Source organism: Panthera onca, chromosome F2 (genome assembly GCF_046562875.1).
Source record: "Panthera onca isolate mPanOnc1 chromosome F2, mPanOnc1 haplotype 2, whole genome shotgun sequence".
Lineage (NCBI taxonomy): Eukaryota > Metazoa > Chordata > Mammalia > Carnivora > Felidae > Panthera > Panthera onca.
The window spans coordinates 82,290,835-82,306,193 of NC_138356.1; the positions used below are offsets into that span (position 1 = coordinate 82,290,835).

Sequence of the window (15,359 nt, forward strand, 5' to 3'; positions counted from 1 at the left end):
CTTTGGTCGGACCCTAGCCTAGATTCCCGAAGCAACAGTGCCCTGGGCCCCTTTCCAGTGTGAGCCCCTCACCCCACGCGACGGGGAGAACCCCTCTCCTTCCCGGGTCCCCCGGACGCTTCGCGGCTACCGTCTACCTCTGCTCAATACGCCGTTTGCACTTTTCTCCGGCTCGCGTTTGATTTCGGTCCTGCGTGAAGCCTAGAGCCCCCTCGGCCGGTCCTGCGGACCCTCCCCTGGGTCCTCGGGCAGCGCCCGCCGCCGTCAATGTGAAGCCCCCACTGCAAGCCGCTGGCGAGGGACACCGGGAGCAAGAGGGGGTCTCCGCAGCCGGGAGGAGGGCCGCGATCGCGAAGCCGCCCCGCCGCGGGCGCTCCCGGCCCCTCTCCGGGGAGCGGGCCCCCCGGGCCTCCCTCGGACGGCCCTCTGCCGGCGCGGCGCCGCCACCGCTCCGCACCCGCACGCGCCTCGTCGGCTCGTTCGTTCGCCCCGCGGCCGCCTCGGCCACCGTCTGGCCTCACCCGGGCCCGGCTGCAGGCGAGGGAGGCAGGGCTCGCAGGGGGTCGCGGCTCCGGGAGGCGGGCGGGGCGGGCGAGGTCCCCCGGACACCGCCGCGAGCGGAGCCCACGCGGGGAGCAGCCGGGGCACGCAGTCCCCCCCGCGGCCTAGAGCGTCACCGACAGCCGCCCGCGCCGCGGCCTCCCGGGCAGCCGAGCGCACAGTCCTCCCGCGGCCTAGAGCGTCACCGGAAGTGCCCGCGCCGCGGCGCTGGGGACGGCGGCGCTTCCGGCGGGCGGCGGGGCTGCAGGTGAGTGGCGGTGGGCGGCTACGGGCTGTGCCGGGGCGGGAACCTGGCGTCCGGGCGGGTACGTGCGTGTCTGCCGGGCTCTCGCTTGGAAGGAGCTGCACGTGCGCCGTGGGGAGTGACAGCCCCAGTGGCGTCTCCCCCGGACCGGCGTGACGGCCTCGGGAGCCCCCTGACCAGTGAGATGGCCTCAGGGGTCGCTTCATTACCAGCTGCTCACGCACTTGAACCTTCCCTTGTTTTTAGTCGAAATGGCGTCATGTCCAAGGTTTCTTCCCGAGCAAGTTGGAGACGAAATGTCCGTACAGGCAGGTCTCTGCCAGCACCCGTGATCTCACTGTTGGGGTGACTCCCCAGAAGCGAAGTCACAGTAGGACTGTAAGGCCTTTGTAAGTTGTCCAGCGGCACCCCCAGCGGGGCACTTACTCTCCAGCGTTAGTGGAGGACCGTGCCTGTCTCCCCCAACCTTCTCCTCGCCCCCAAGGTGCTGCCATATTAGAGTCAAAAGTGATATTTTAAATTATATTTCTTCAAAAAATTTTTTTAACGTTTATTCATTTTTAAGAGACAGAATTGGAGCAGGGGAGGGGCAGAGAGAGAGGGAGACACAGAATCCGAAGCAGGTTCCAAGCTCTGAGTTGTCAGCACAGAGCCCAGTCGCAGGGACTCGAACTCACAAACCGCAGGATCACGACTTGAGCCGAAGTCGGACGCCGAACCGACTGAGCCACCCAGGCGCCCCTAAATTACATTTCTCAATTGCAAATGAGGTGGGACAAATGAGGGACTTATATTAAAAAATATAGTGGCCACTGGTCTGCTTTCTTTTTGTGGTTACTTGTTTGTGACTTTTACCAATTTTCACGTTTTCTCATTAATACGTAGTGGTCTTTATATATTAAGGATATGCATCTTTATGTTACAAACATACCCCCACCCAGTTGTTTTTTTTTCATTTCTTTGTTTATCCTAAATTTCTTTGTGTAGTTAAATCTGTCAGACTTTAGTATCAAGCATAGCAAAGTCACTTCTCAATCCAAAAGTGCACCAGTCAAATAACGTTTGTAAGTTTATTTAGTTAGTAGAGCATGTGAGAGTGGGAAGGGCACAGAGAGAGAGAGAGAGAGAGAGAGAGAGAGAGAGAATCCCAAGCAGGCTCTGCGCGTTCAGCACAGAGCCTGATGTGGGGCTCGATTCCACAAACCATGAAATCATGGCCGGAGTTGAACTCCAGAGTCGGATGCCTAACCGCCTGAGTCACCCAGGCGCCCCTCAAATGACTTTTTATTTTGGGGGGTTTCATATTTTTATATTCAAATCTTTACGATCATCAAGAAAAAAGTAATGCCCTAGACACGTCTCCAGACGTTTGATCGCTGACCGGAGGCCTTGTGGGCTTGTTCCTCGTGGAGCGAAGCCACCGCAGGCAGCGAGTGAGCAGGGGCTGCCACACCCAGCTGCGCTCTCCGTCTGCTGGGGACGGGACGGGGGAGCCAGCGTGGTCCAGACGGCATTCCCAGGGGGGATCCTCCGGGACACTAGTTCCTGGGGTGTCTCGACTTTGATTTCTAGTGGCAGAAACAGGCACAGTGGATGAGGTGGCTCCTTCAGGGTCTCCAGGAGCAGCTCTGACCTCTCTGAAGCCATTCTGGGCTCGTCCCCACTTTCCAGACGGGCATTTTCCTCCCCGTGTCTTCCTTCTTACTCAGGCAGGTGTACCCACTGCTGGCGTTCCCACAAGGCACAGCGAGGCGCACCCCCAGGTCTGGTCTGCAGCACACCAATGAGACGGCCACCCTGATGGACACACACACAGGTGAGGGGTGGACAGGCAGGTGGGGCTGGCGGGGGGGACAGCTTAGGAATCGGGGCCCCCAGAGGCCACCTGCCCAGCGGCTAGGGATGTAGCTGGGATGGGGCAGCACCACCCCATCCCCTCTGCCCGGCCCGGTTCCCACCCCGCTGCCTGCTGTCCTCGCCACTGCCTGCTGTATCCCTTTGCTCTCCTGGCCCAGCTCTGCACCCCCCTCTCTTTGTCTGCCCCCCCCCCACCCCGGAGACTTCTGAGAATGAGACTCTTAATTCTGGCCCTGTTTCTCAGCACCCCGGCTAGCTTGGGCCCAGACCAGGTGGCTGGAAGAGTATGATGAGTGAGAATCCGGCTAGCCTCCCACCCACTGCCCTCTCGGGCTCCGGGCTCCCTCTGTCCTGAAGACTTAAGGCCATGCTTGAGGGCTGTCGAAGCTGAGGACTCCTATCCAGTTTACTGCTGTTGCTGCGGTGTGGGACGAGTGGCGCTCGGGACAGCACCGTCTCCCCTCCGTGCAGACACACGCGCTGCCTCGGGCTCTGCCACCACATACGCTGTCTGCTGCGTCGGGGGGCGGGGCCTGGGTGGAGTGTGGCCACAGCTGCCAGAGCATTCTGCAGAACCCCACACACCTGCCTCTATTCTCCCTCGAGATCAAAGAACCCCAGTGTCCACGAACAAACACTCACCCCTTCTTTGGGCCCTGCCTTGACGCTGCCCTTCCAAGTCCCGGACGTCCAGGCTGGGCCTCTCCCTCCCCCACCTGACCTTAACCCTGGCCAGATCCGGTCCACACAGGGCTCTTCACAGTCCCTCGCTTTGGGATGAAATGATTTTAGCAAATGCCAACGCGCACAGAGTGGCGGAAGAGAAACGGGTTACAGCAGAACACACATTTTAAGGGAATAAAGAGCACCGTGTGTTGCTTGCTGGCCCTGAGCGCAGGCTGTGAGATCTCTGGCCTGCGAGTGGGATATGGGCGAGCGTGAGGCCAGTGCCGCCCGGATGGGCCTTGTGCAGGTCAAGCTGGGGACAGTTTTCCAGTTACAACCGTTCCGGAAGACTTCCTTCCGGCAAGGTCTGTCAGCTCTGGCATATAGACATTCTGAGACAGAAGACGCCTTCTGTAGGGGTGTTCGTGCGTTCTAGGATACTCCCCAGCAACCCTGGCCTCTCCCCACAGGATTCCAGGATGACCCCCTCCCAGTTTTGACAACCAGAGATGTTTTCTGACAAAGCCAGATGTGCCCCGGGGGCAAAGCCGCCCCCGGCGAGAACAAGTGCTCTGTGTTCAGGGGTCCTCAGGGACCCCTGGGAGGTTGTCACTGGGAGGGCCCCCTGCACAGGGCTGCCCCAGGAGGCAAGCAGTTCACAGGACCGGAGGCCTGACCAAGTGGAACCGGAAAGGGTGTTCGTGCCCCCTCCCTCCAATTCTAATTCTGAATGACCCTTGCCTCTTAACCGGTGCCTATGAGACCCTTTCTTGAATTTCTAAGTCTGCCAAACCACAGGTCAGGCGGGGCCTTCCCAGGGGCCTCCTGTTTCTTAGCCGTGTGCTTGGGCCTGGCCCCACCGCCCTTGCTCAGTTGGACAGCTCCCTCGTTAGGGAACCCATGGGGAATGGCTGTGGGTGCCCATGGGCCCTAACCTGCCTTGCCCCCGCCCCAGCTACGCAGGGGGCTTTATCACCTGTGCCCAGCTCTGGGGGCAGAGCGGAGAAGGGAAGTGCCCCAGTCCGGCAATACAGGCACAGCTTTCTTCGGAAAGCTGGTCTGCAGGCTGATGGGCTTGCCCTGGGGGCTGCCCTCCACTGGGCCACCTGCAGGGAAGCATCCTTGTCCCCCTTCCCAGGTACCCCCTCCAGGCCCTGCGAAGGCGGCAAGAACCGCCTCGCATTGTGACCTCCCAGTGTTCTGCGACCACGTCCCTAAAGGCATTTGTCTAAGTGGGCGCGTGGTCTGTGCCCGGGAGCCAGCAGGGCCTAGAGCTGGCAGCAGCCTCCCGCTGGGCAGCCGGGCCGAGGGGGAGCGGGAGCGGGTTTCCTCAGCCCAATGGCTCTGTCCCCCGTCGCTGTTGCTTACTCTTGGCAGTGATTTCTGAGTAAGCCTTCTGTTGCTTGTGCGGGCCAGAGGCCCTGTGGGTTGTGGGGAGTCTGGGGTTGTAGAAGTGAGCTGGGACCAGGACGTGGGCCACCAGGCGCTCTCAGCCCGCTTCCCCCGGTATCTCTACTGTGGTGATCTTCTGGCTTGCTGCCGGTTTAGTCTGCCTCCCAGGCCGTACCGCAGAGCCCAGGCGTCTGTCCCCTGCCCTCCTGAGACTGTCGGTAGAGGCTCAGGCCACCCTGGAGTCACAGCGGAGGGTCCCGATCCGCCCTCTCGTGGCCTTGCCCACTCCTAGGAGCACGGCTGTTAAGGAGGGGGAGAGCTGGCAGGAACCGCGCCGGCAGCGCGCAGGTGTCTGCTCTGCGCTGTGACCGCGCCCCTCGCGTGCATGTGCGCTGTCCGAGAGCCTCCTTGGGCCTCAAGTCACACGTCTCTGACCCTCTTTTCCAGCGTCCCTGGCGCCGGCGGCCGGCGGCCGTGCCGCTTCAGTGGCGGAGCGGGGGGCTCCGAGCACAGTGCCAGCGCCGAAGCAGGAGGCTTCCGAAGAAGGGGGGTGCCGCGGGGAGAGCGGTCCGGGGCCGGCCCGGGGGCCTGCCCGGGCGCCGCGGCTTCCGGACGGTCGTGGGGACGAGGAGGCCGGAGGCTCCCCCGGGCCACCAGCCGTCTCCGAGAAACCCGGAGGGGGGGCCGGCCGGGACGGCAGCGGGGTCGCCGCCCCCGACGCAGGCTCCGCGGCGGGGGGGAGAGGCCCCCGGAAAGGGCGGCCTTACCAGTGCGGCGCGTGCGACCGCAGCTTCCAGTGCCACTCGGACGCGGCGAAGCACCGGAGCATTCACTCCGGGGCGAAGCCGTTCGCCTGCAGCGACTGCGGGAAGGCCTTCATCCACAGCTCGCACGTGGTCCGCCACCAGCGCACGCACCACGGCGAGCGGCCCTACGTGTGCGAGGAGTGCGGCCGCGCCTTCGGCCAGAGCTTCAACCTGGTGCGCCACCGGCGCACGCACACGGGGGAGAAGCCGTTCGGCTGCGCCGAGTGCGGCAAGGCCTTCGGCCAGAGGTCGGACGCCGCCAAGCACCGGAGGACGCACACGGGCGAGCGGCCGTACGCCTGCGGCGAGTGCGGGAAGGCCTTCGGCCACAGCTCCAACGTGGCCCGCCACCGGCGCACGCACCGCGGGGACAGCCCCTACGTGTGCAGGGAGTGCGGCCAGGCCTTCGGCCAGAGCTCCAACCTGCTGCAGCACCGGCGCGTGCACACGGGCGAGAGGCCCTTCCGCTGCCCCGAGTGCGGCCGCGCCTTCAGCCGCAGCTCCTTCCTCAGCGAGCACCGGCGCATCCACACCGGCGAGAAGCCGTACGCCTGCGGCGAGTGCGGCCGCGCCTTCAGGGCCCTGTCCGGCTTCTTCCGGCACCGGCGGGTGCACAGCGGCGAGAAGCCCTTCCGCTGCGGCGAGTGCGGCCGCGCCTTCCGCCTGAGCTCGCACCTGATCCAGCACCGGCGCGTGCACGGCGCCGAGTGAGCCCCGCCCCGCCGCGGCCCGGGGAGGGGGGAGGGGGGAGGGGGGAGGGCGCCGCGCCGGGAGACCGCGGGCCGGGGGAGGCGGGGGCGGCCTCCGGGCTTTCCGTGCCGGGCCCGCGGCCACCCTGGCCCGCGCTCGGGAGAGGAAGGGAGCCTTAGGGGAGGCCGGTCTTCCCGGAGGGGACGCAGGCCTCCCCGAAGACGGGGCTCGGATGGGGGCGGGGCGGGGGGTGGGGTGGGGGGTCCACACGCCTCTTGCGGAGGTGTGATTCGCGTATGGTGAAACGCACGGATCTCGCGTGCGGGTTTTCAGAGACTGGACAAACCATCTGATCTGACCTTTAGAACCATCATTCCGTCCAGATCCTAGACTATTTCCGTCGCCCCCTTCAGGCGTACCCCCCCTCGGCGTCAGAGGCGAGCAGCGACCTCGTTTCTGTCACTATAGTTCTGCTTGGTCTAGAACTTGATGTAAATAGGATGATTTAATATCTACTTTTCTGTCTTCCTTCTTTCCCTCTACTCCAGGTTTTTGAGATCCGTCTGTCAGTGTTTTGGTTTGTTTTTGTTCTTGTTTAGTTCTTTTAAAAGGCAGGAGTCACTGTCGACTTTGTATCAAAGCTGTGTTTATGTCTGTGTGTCTCCACCCAAGTACAGCCCTTGGTACAGCACATGCCAGAGCAGAATAGACTCCGCGGAAGAGGGAAACGTGTAGGGGAGTGTGTGAAAGATGGCACACGGAGGAGAGCGCGGGCTGGCGGTAGGCGGCCAGAACACAACTCTGCTTTCGGCGAGCGCAGCTTGGAGAGCTCTCTCTGCTCAGCCTCGGAAACAGCGCAAGAAAAGGGAGTTTAAGATACCGGTACTTGCAACAAATGTTTCCCCAGCACACACCTGTCCGGGCTTTGTGCCACTGTGCTGGGAGAGACAGATTCGTGTGACATCTGCACGCGGGGACTTCGCAGGTTAGAGAGGTTACAGACCAGGGTAACAAGCCATGCGGTGCCCAACAAAAAGTCCAGGAACAGAAGTTCCTCCAGGGGACGAAGCACAGGACAGAGGTGCACACCCATGACGGGACAAGGTGAAGACGCCAGGAAGGGCTCCCAGGAGAGGTGACGCCTGAGCTGGTTCTTCAGGAGTTTTAATCAACAAATGGGCTAAATGTGTTCAAAGCAGGTCAGGGTGCACTAGGGGGTGTGAAGGGGTATGAGAAATGTGCTCACCCACAGGACCTCGCAATCTGCGGTCAGAAAAGGCAGGAAGGAAAATTTAAGTGAATTCACTGCTCTTGACTTAACCTTTCGTATCACACTGTGACAGCGTCGTGGATATATGTGTCACCTGCCAGGTAAGAATGGTGAGATGTCTTTGTCGCATGTCCTAGAACTCTGCCGTAATGAATTGAGTGAGGTCCTGTTGTTGAGAGTTTATCGTGGAAGATAAATCTGAGCAGTCACCTGGCCATGAGTCCTGGGGTCCAGCTTCATGATCCAAATCTATGCTGGTCAGGCTGTGGTTTGGTGCCCCCTCATGGTAATTGTCTGCTCTACTTTGACTACTGATGGTGAATCATTTGGGGTCCTGTTACTGGCTGGGACCTCAAAAATCGCACAAGTCTAGGGCTCTTGAGGGCACCTATTGAATTCTTTTACTTTGAGAGAGAGAGTGTGCACGTGCCAGTTGGGGAGGGGCAGAGAGAGGGGGAAAGAGAGAGAGAATCCCAAGCATGCTCTGTGCTGTCAGCGCAGAGCCCGATAGGGGGCTCGATCTCATGAACTGTGGGATTGTGACCTGAGCTGAAATTGAGTTGGTCGCTTAGCCAACTGAGCCACCCAGGCGCCCCTCCACCTATTTCTTTTAAGATGTGAGTTTTAGGGGCTCCTGGGTGGCTCAGTCGGTTGAGTGTCTGACTTTGGCTCCGGTCATGATCTCCTGGTTTGTGAGTTTGAGCCCCATGTTGGGCTCTGTGCTGACAGCTCAGAGCCTCGGGCCTGCTTCGGATTCTGTGTCTCCCTCTTTCTCTGCCCCTCCCGCACTCATGCTCTGTCTGTCTCTGTCTCTCTCTCTCTCTCAGTAATATAATAAATAAATGTTAAAAAATTTAAAAAAAAAAAAGATTTGAGCTTTGGCCCAAGGGTATGCAGCCTGTAGGGGCAGAATTGCCCTCAGAGTGTATTCAGTGGCACCACAGCTATTGAGCTGCTGGCTCTTGGGCCAGTGAGGTGGGAAACCAAACGTGGGACTCCCATGCTGAGCCAAGATCCTCAGATAGGCTGAAGGGTCCCAGGTTCATGGTGCCTCTCAGATACCAGTGGAGGAAAGCTTCCCCTACTTAGATCTGTGGCGTTCCTGTTTATAAAGTCAGGCGGTGAGCTTACAGAGATCACCAGGCACACAGAAAGCTCTCACTGAATGAGGGTCAAAGAGAACAGCAAACGGTGCACATCAACCTCAGAATTCAGATAATGAAATTACCAGATAATGCAGGCAAGGGAGTAGTTCTGTATGAAGCGTGTACAGGAATGAGAAAGTAATAAAAGGCTATCAGGTATGAGCAGGCACAGTTTTTAAAAGACAACTTTTAGAAATTAAAAGTATAATTGTTGATAGAATCCACTGGGTAGGTTAAATAGCAAATTAGACACTGCTGAAGAAGGCATTAGTGTAGTGGAAGATACATCCAAGGAAATCCAGAATACCACACACACAAGGGGATGGAAAACATAAAGGAAATGTTAAAGGATTTGTAAAGCAGAATAAGAAGGTCTGGCATGGACCTGACAGGAGCCCCAGGAGGAGAGAGTGAAGGAGAGGACACCCAGTGAGGGCCTGCAGTGACAAGCCTCACGATTAGGCAAATTCCAACTTCATCAGCGGCTGGCTGCCACAGCCCACCCGGTCCCTCTGCTCCAGCCAAGCTCAAGCTCTCATATTGTACAAGGTTAAGGATGGAGGTGAAGGTAGGTCAGGCAGGCAGACGTCATCCAACCCCACCAGGGGAAGATGAGTGTTTGCACTCCCAATTTTAACCAGTCCAGTCTCCCCATAATTGGGCCAACAAAATAATCAACGATAGGAAAAGGACACTGAAATCATTACCAACAGCCTGGAAGTTCCAGCCACCCTCAAGACCCAAAACCATCACCTTCGATAGTTAAGTCATAAAAGGCAACTGCAAACAAGTAGTGCCAATCCACAGCTGAGAGCCTGGAAGGGGCTGGCATGTATGAAGGCTCGCTCCATTCTTCACGAGGACGAGATTCTGCGCTTCACAGGACTGAACTGTTTCGGAACCCCATTTACGGTATTCCTACAAGCTTTTCTTTATTTAATGAAAAACATAAATTCCCAGGTCTGGGAAGCATGATGGAGGAAGCAGCATAAATAAAGAGAAATCCACACCTAAACACAACACAGTGAAAGCACAGACCAGCAAGAAGAGATCTTTATGTCCGAGAGACTCAATCACCCACAAAGCAGCCATGGTCACACCATCGGTCGAGTTCTCAAAGCAACAGAGGCAGCAGTCGGTTGGTGCCTTCGACGTGCTGGGAGGAGACCCCTAGAACTGCATGCCCGGCAAAATTATTGTTCATAAAGAAGGTGAACATGGACATTTACAGACACATAAAATATAAGACCGTTTATCACTGGAGCTTTGACTGAAACAGCCTCTCCAGTTTACACTGCAAAACGAAGGCAAATGATAGAATAATGGTCTTCGACACGAGGTGGAGCGGTGAGCAAACAAAATGACTGATAGGAACTAGGTCCAAGCACCACACGTATCGAAGAGGGACGTCGACTGAAACACTGAACAACAAAGCACGTCTGCTAGAAGGGGGTGTAAATGCTCTGAGATCCTCCTACAGTTGGGAAGGGGTGTAAGACTCTAATATTTGATAAATATGTGTAATATAGGGGTTCCTGGGGGCTCAGTCAGTTAAGTGTCCAACTCTTGGTTTCGGCTCAGGCCACGAACTCATGGTTCATGAGTTCGAGCCCTGCGTCAGGCTCTGTGCTGACAGTGCAGAGCCTGCTTGGGATTCTCTCCCCCTCTCTCTGACTCTTCCCCATTTGTGCTATCTCTGTTTCTCTCAAAATAAATAAACTTTAAAAATAAATAAATAGAAGCACCTGGGTGGTTCAGTCGCTTGGGTGTCTGACTTCAGCTCAGGTCATGATCTCAGGGTTCGTGAGTTCGAGCCCTGCATGGGATGAGCCCCACTTCTCTCTCCCTGTCTCCACTATAGCACAGCCACCCCTCCAGGGGTACAGAGGGGCCTACTGGGGCCAGCCTCCCCAGACACAGCCCAAGTATCCACAATACGGGCCTCATGGGCGACCCGGCCATGCTCACACCTGGCGAGCGGGCTGAGTGCCTCGTGGGTGGGTGGACACAGGCAGCCTGATGCTCAGGGTCACCACACCACACGGGGCTCCCCGTCCCCCTTCTGGCCTTATACTGTTCCACAGTTCTCGGGGAAGGAAGACAGGTGACAGGGGACTTGGTGTCACAGACACGCTAGTCAGAGAGGTGCCCATCCTACGAAGGGCCTGTGCTGACCATGGGGGCCCAGGAACCCAGACGACGCTGACCCAGGCCGCCTGCTTTCCCTCCTTGTCTGTGGCCTGCACGCTCAGTCTCGTGAGCCCCTCCCCCAGCTTCTGCAGCAATCTGGCGAAAGAAGGGCCACACTTCCCAAACTGGCCCCTGGCCCGCCCGCCGGCCAGGTAAGGCGTCGGCCCACGCGCCTCCCTTGCCGCCGCCCTCCCAGAGTGGAGGGTGAAGCCCCGGGGCTGCAGGGCCACTGCCTGCGCCACCAAAGAGCGCTCCACAGGATGGAGGGAGAGTCATTCCAGACTTGACTTCACAGAAAGGGACAGTGCAGGCATCTGAAACACGACAGGCAAAGGGGCAAACAGAAAAGCCTTTCCACGCTTGAGAAGATGCTCAGCCCCCTTCCACCTTGTGTGTGTTTGTGTGTGTGTGTGTGTGTGTGTGTGTGTGTGTGTGTGTTTATTTTTGAGAGAGAGAGAGAGAGAGAGTCTGAGCGGGGGAGGTGCAGAGAGAGAGAGACAGAGACAGAGAATCTGAAGCAGGCTCTGCGCTGACAGCAGGCAGCCCGATGTGGGGATGAACACATGAACCCCGAAATCATGACCTGAGCTCAACTGACTGAGCCGCCCAGGCACCCCCCACCCTGTTCCACCTTTTATAAGAAAGTCAAACGTGTGGCAACTAAGGCCCCCTTACCCTGCTCCACGCTCCTTGAGAGATGCTGGGTACACGCGGCCCTGGGATGGCACAGGGCAGACGACCGCGGTGCACGTGGGCTTCGACCCCAGTCCTCCTTCCAGGAACTCACATTCAGATGCGCCTGGACGTGGGTACGAGTGGACGCGCTGCCGGAGCGGTGTGAAGAGACGCTGCGGCAGAGCAGCTTGGAAAGTGGGCGTCTGTCCCCAGGCAGTTAGGGAGTGTGGGCTCCGTGTCCGGGGGCTGCTCTGGGACGACTGCCAGACAGCACAGGTGAAAATGCCAAGGTGCCCGAGGGCAGAGGGAGGACAGAAGGCGTCGGGGGGAGAACAGAGGGAGGAGGGGGCAGACCAGAAGCCTCCAGCAGCTGCCTCTGGGGATCCGGAGGTCAGGAGCGCATGCAGCCTTATTCAGATGAATGTCCTGTGGTCTAACCACTTGGCATTCCTGACACACATCCCACTATGCGAAACTCCCCTCTGCCTGTGAGGACACTCGGCACAGTGAGAAAGCTTCTAGAACCACAGCCATGGCAACGAAGAATAAAGGCAACGCTTCGGTACAGAAACAGGAAGGGTGAGAAGGGAAACCAGGAGCAAGTATGCCGACAAGTTAGATGGTCCAGGAGAGAGGCACTAGCTGCACAGATGCGAACCACCAAAACTGATGCAGGAAGAAATGGAAAACCCAAAAGGCCTATAACAAGTAAGGAGAATGAATCGGCAATTTAAAAACTCCCACAAAGAAAAGCCCAGGCCCAGATGACTTCGCTGGCGAATTCTACAAAACACGTTAAAGAAGAAGCAACACCAGGACCCCTAGGGGCTCAGTCGGTTGGGCGTCCGACTTCGGCTCAGGTCATGATCTCGCAGTTCGTGGGTTCAAGCCCCACATCGGGCTCTGTGCTGACAGCTCGGAGCCTGGAGCCTGCTTCCTATTCTGTGTCTTCCCCTCTCTCTGCCCCTCTCCTACTTGTGTGCATTCTCTCTCTCTCTCTCTCTCTCTCAAAAGTAAACATTTAAACAATTTTTTTAAGAACGAACACTAATGCTTCACAAATTTTCACAAAACAGAAAAGGAGAGAACACTTCCCAACTCAGAGACCAGCATTACCCTGATACTAAAACCAAAGACATCACAAGAAAACCGTGGGCCAGTATCCGCTGTAAAGAAGAAGCAAAAATTCTCCACACAACACTAGTAAACCAAACCCAACCATATATAAGAAAGACTACACCACGACCAAATAGGACTCGTCCCAAGGACGCGAGAATGGCTTAGCCCCTGACAGGCAGTGAACGGAACGCACCCTACCAACGGGAAAAAGAGATACACGGCACCTCAAGAGACGCACAGAAAACATCTGCCAAAATCCAGCCCCCTTCCACGAAATCCTAAATCTGGGCAAACTAGGAACAGAAAGGGACGTCCTCCACTCGGTAAACGTCATCGGAGAGAGCCGGCGCTGGCAGCGGCCTCCGGAACGGGACTCGGCCGCCTGGGTGGACACCGAGCAGGAGGCCCAGCCAGCGCGCTCAGACGAGAGAAAGGAATAAAGGCACCGGACTGGAAAGGAAGAAGTAAGCGTTTGCAGGTGATGCGCGTCCAAGTCCCGAGGAACCCGCGAGAACAGCACTAGCGCTAACGAGGGAGAGAAGCAGCGCTGCCAGCCGCCGGACCCGTGAGGCGGGCAGGGGGGCAGCACGGCTGGCCTGACCGCCCTGGAGAGGCCGTGCCCCCAGGGCTGCACCCCGCCGCCCTGGCTGGTAAGAGGGCTCCCCGGGCCCGGAGTGTCCCCTCAGGCCAGACAGGCTCCACTCCTTCCCTGGACGCTGGCCGTGCAGCATCCTCCCCTGGACCAAGCAGCCGTGCACCAGCGCACAGCCAGGACACCTTCTCCCTTTGACGGGAGGGGACGCGCTCCCCTCTGCTCAGCGCCCACAGCTGCTCCTGCAGAGAGACGCTGGCCTTGCGGATACGGAGCTCTCTGGCGGTCAGGCTGTCTGTCCACCGTGTCCTGAGGTGCTTGTTCAGGCTGGTGGTCTGAATGCCAACAGGGAAACAGAGTCACGTGTGTTCACGCAGTGGAGGACACCACCATGCAGTGGTCAGCAATCCAGGGACAGAGCCACACAGGTGTCCTGCCGAAGGAAGCCTGGGAACAGGCCCGGAATGTTCTTTCTCTGGGGGAGTCCCATGGGCGAGCACGTATGGAAAATGTGATTCAGCTGGATGCCCAGGTTAGTGCTGACCCACACATAACTCAATTTTTTTTAATGAAAAAAGAAATAAAAACTTAACGTAGCACCTTATCTTCAAAGAGCTTCCCGCCAAAGCTTTCCGTTTCCCGGGGGCCAGAAAGTGCCCCTCCTGGGCTCCTGCGATCCCCCGCTCTGTGGCAGCCGTGGCCACCCTCACAGGTGCACCTGAAGCAAGGTGGCCCCACGCCCTCTGCCTACCTCTCCAGCGCCGCTGAAAGACAGTGGCCAGGCAGGGGGACGTCGAAAGAGCACTAAGCCTTCCTGAGAAAACCAGGTGGCCTCAGAGGTCAAGAGGCTGTGAGAGGCAGCAGCCGATGGCACCCTGGTGTGGTGGGTCCAGGACGGCTGCCACGGCCACCTGCACCACCTCCTTCGGCCAGGTGCTGAAGAAGTTATTTTGGGAAACTTCTTTGGTTGTACATTCACGGTCCAATGCTTTCCCATAAAACGCGGTAGCCTCCCGGGCAGCTGACCTCAGCGAGAGCACACATGCGGGTGTCCATGCCAAGAGCGCACGGCACGCCCGGTCTCACCGTGGACGCGAGGCCATCTGCACACCCTCAGCAACCTCCAGCTCAGCCGTCCCCCCTGACACCTATCGGCTGGGAGCTGTGGCACACGGCTGTGCAGCTGCCTCTCAGCACCTAGGCAGGCCCTGGTGGCGGTCACCATTCAGAAGGAGCCATGCAGCCACCGGCCGGACACGCAAGCCCACCGTGTGCCAGGCGTATTTAAGGTTGGCACACATTCTCCCCTGCCGTCCTTCTAAAACCCGGAAGTCAGTTCTAGCAAAGGCCCACCATTCCATCATCAGAATGCTGAGGTCACTGTGCTTTCAAGTTCAGACTACGAATGACAGTGTGGCAGGACAAAAGCCGTAAGATCTCTAAACAGACACAGAAAAGGCACCTGCCAAAATCCCACACCACTCGTGATAAAAAACAATCACACTCACCAAAGAGCACATAGGCAAGAAAATGATATAAAAGGTATCCAAGTTGGAAAGGAAGAAGTAAACTCTCTCTGCAGGTGGCATGATGGTGTACATAGAAAACCCAAAAACATCTATCAGAACATTATTAGAGCTAGTAAGTGAATTCAACCGAGTTTCAGGGTACAAGGTCAACACAAGAAAGTCGGTTTTGTCTGTTTACGCCTATAACAAACAACCCAACTAGAAAATTAGGAACCAGCTCAACTTCCAATATCACCAAACGAGAAAATATCTAGGAATGAATTTAACCAAGGAAGCAAAAGACTTACACACTGAGAGCTACAGAACACTGGTGAAAGAAATCAAAGGTCTAAACAAATGGAAACTCATCCCACGTTCATGGGGTGGAAGGACTTCATTGTGCTAAGAGGGCGGCACTCCCCAAAGCAATCTGCAGATGTGACCCAGTCCTCACCCAAATCCCCAAATCTTTGAAGAAACTGACAACCCAGATACAAGATGCCCAGAAGAGCCAAACTAACCTCGAGAGAAAAAAAGTCGGAGGACCCACACATTCTGACCTTGCAACACACTACAAGGCTTCGGTAGTCGAGGCAGCGTGGTGCTCGCATCAGGACGCACACACACAGATCAACGGAGTAAAA

At 57.7% G+C, this 15,359-nt stretch overlaps 1 protein-coding gene and 1 long non-coding RNA gene across 2 annotated transcripts; one reads left to right on the plus strand and one right to left on the minus strand.

The window, feature by feature from the left end:
* The first annotated feature begins 635 nt into the window (after window positions 1-635).
* ZNF696 (zinc finger protein 696) lies at window positions 636-6,438 on the plus strand. The gene is made up of 4 exons (XM_060611467.3): window positions 636-808; window positions 1,052-1,194; window positions 2,515-2,621; window positions 5,168-6,438. The coding sequence occupies exons 3-4, from the start codon at window positions 2,606-2,608 to the stop codon at window positions 6,235-6,237; spliced, it is 1,086 nt and encodes a 361-aa protein (XP_060467450.1). The 5' UTR covers window positions 636-808; window positions 1,052-1,194; window positions 2,515-2,605; the 3' UTR covers window positions 6,238-6,438.
* Window positions 1,862-11,986, minus strand: LOC144615061 (uncharacterized). The gene is made up of 2 exons (XR_013553427.2): window positions 11,497-11,986; window positions 1,862-2,602 (listed from the first exon to the last, which is right to left on the minus strand). It is a non-coding gene; the product is annotated as an uncharacterized LOC144615061 (long non-coding RNA).
* Window positions 11,987-15,359: the final 3,373 nt, after the last annotated feature.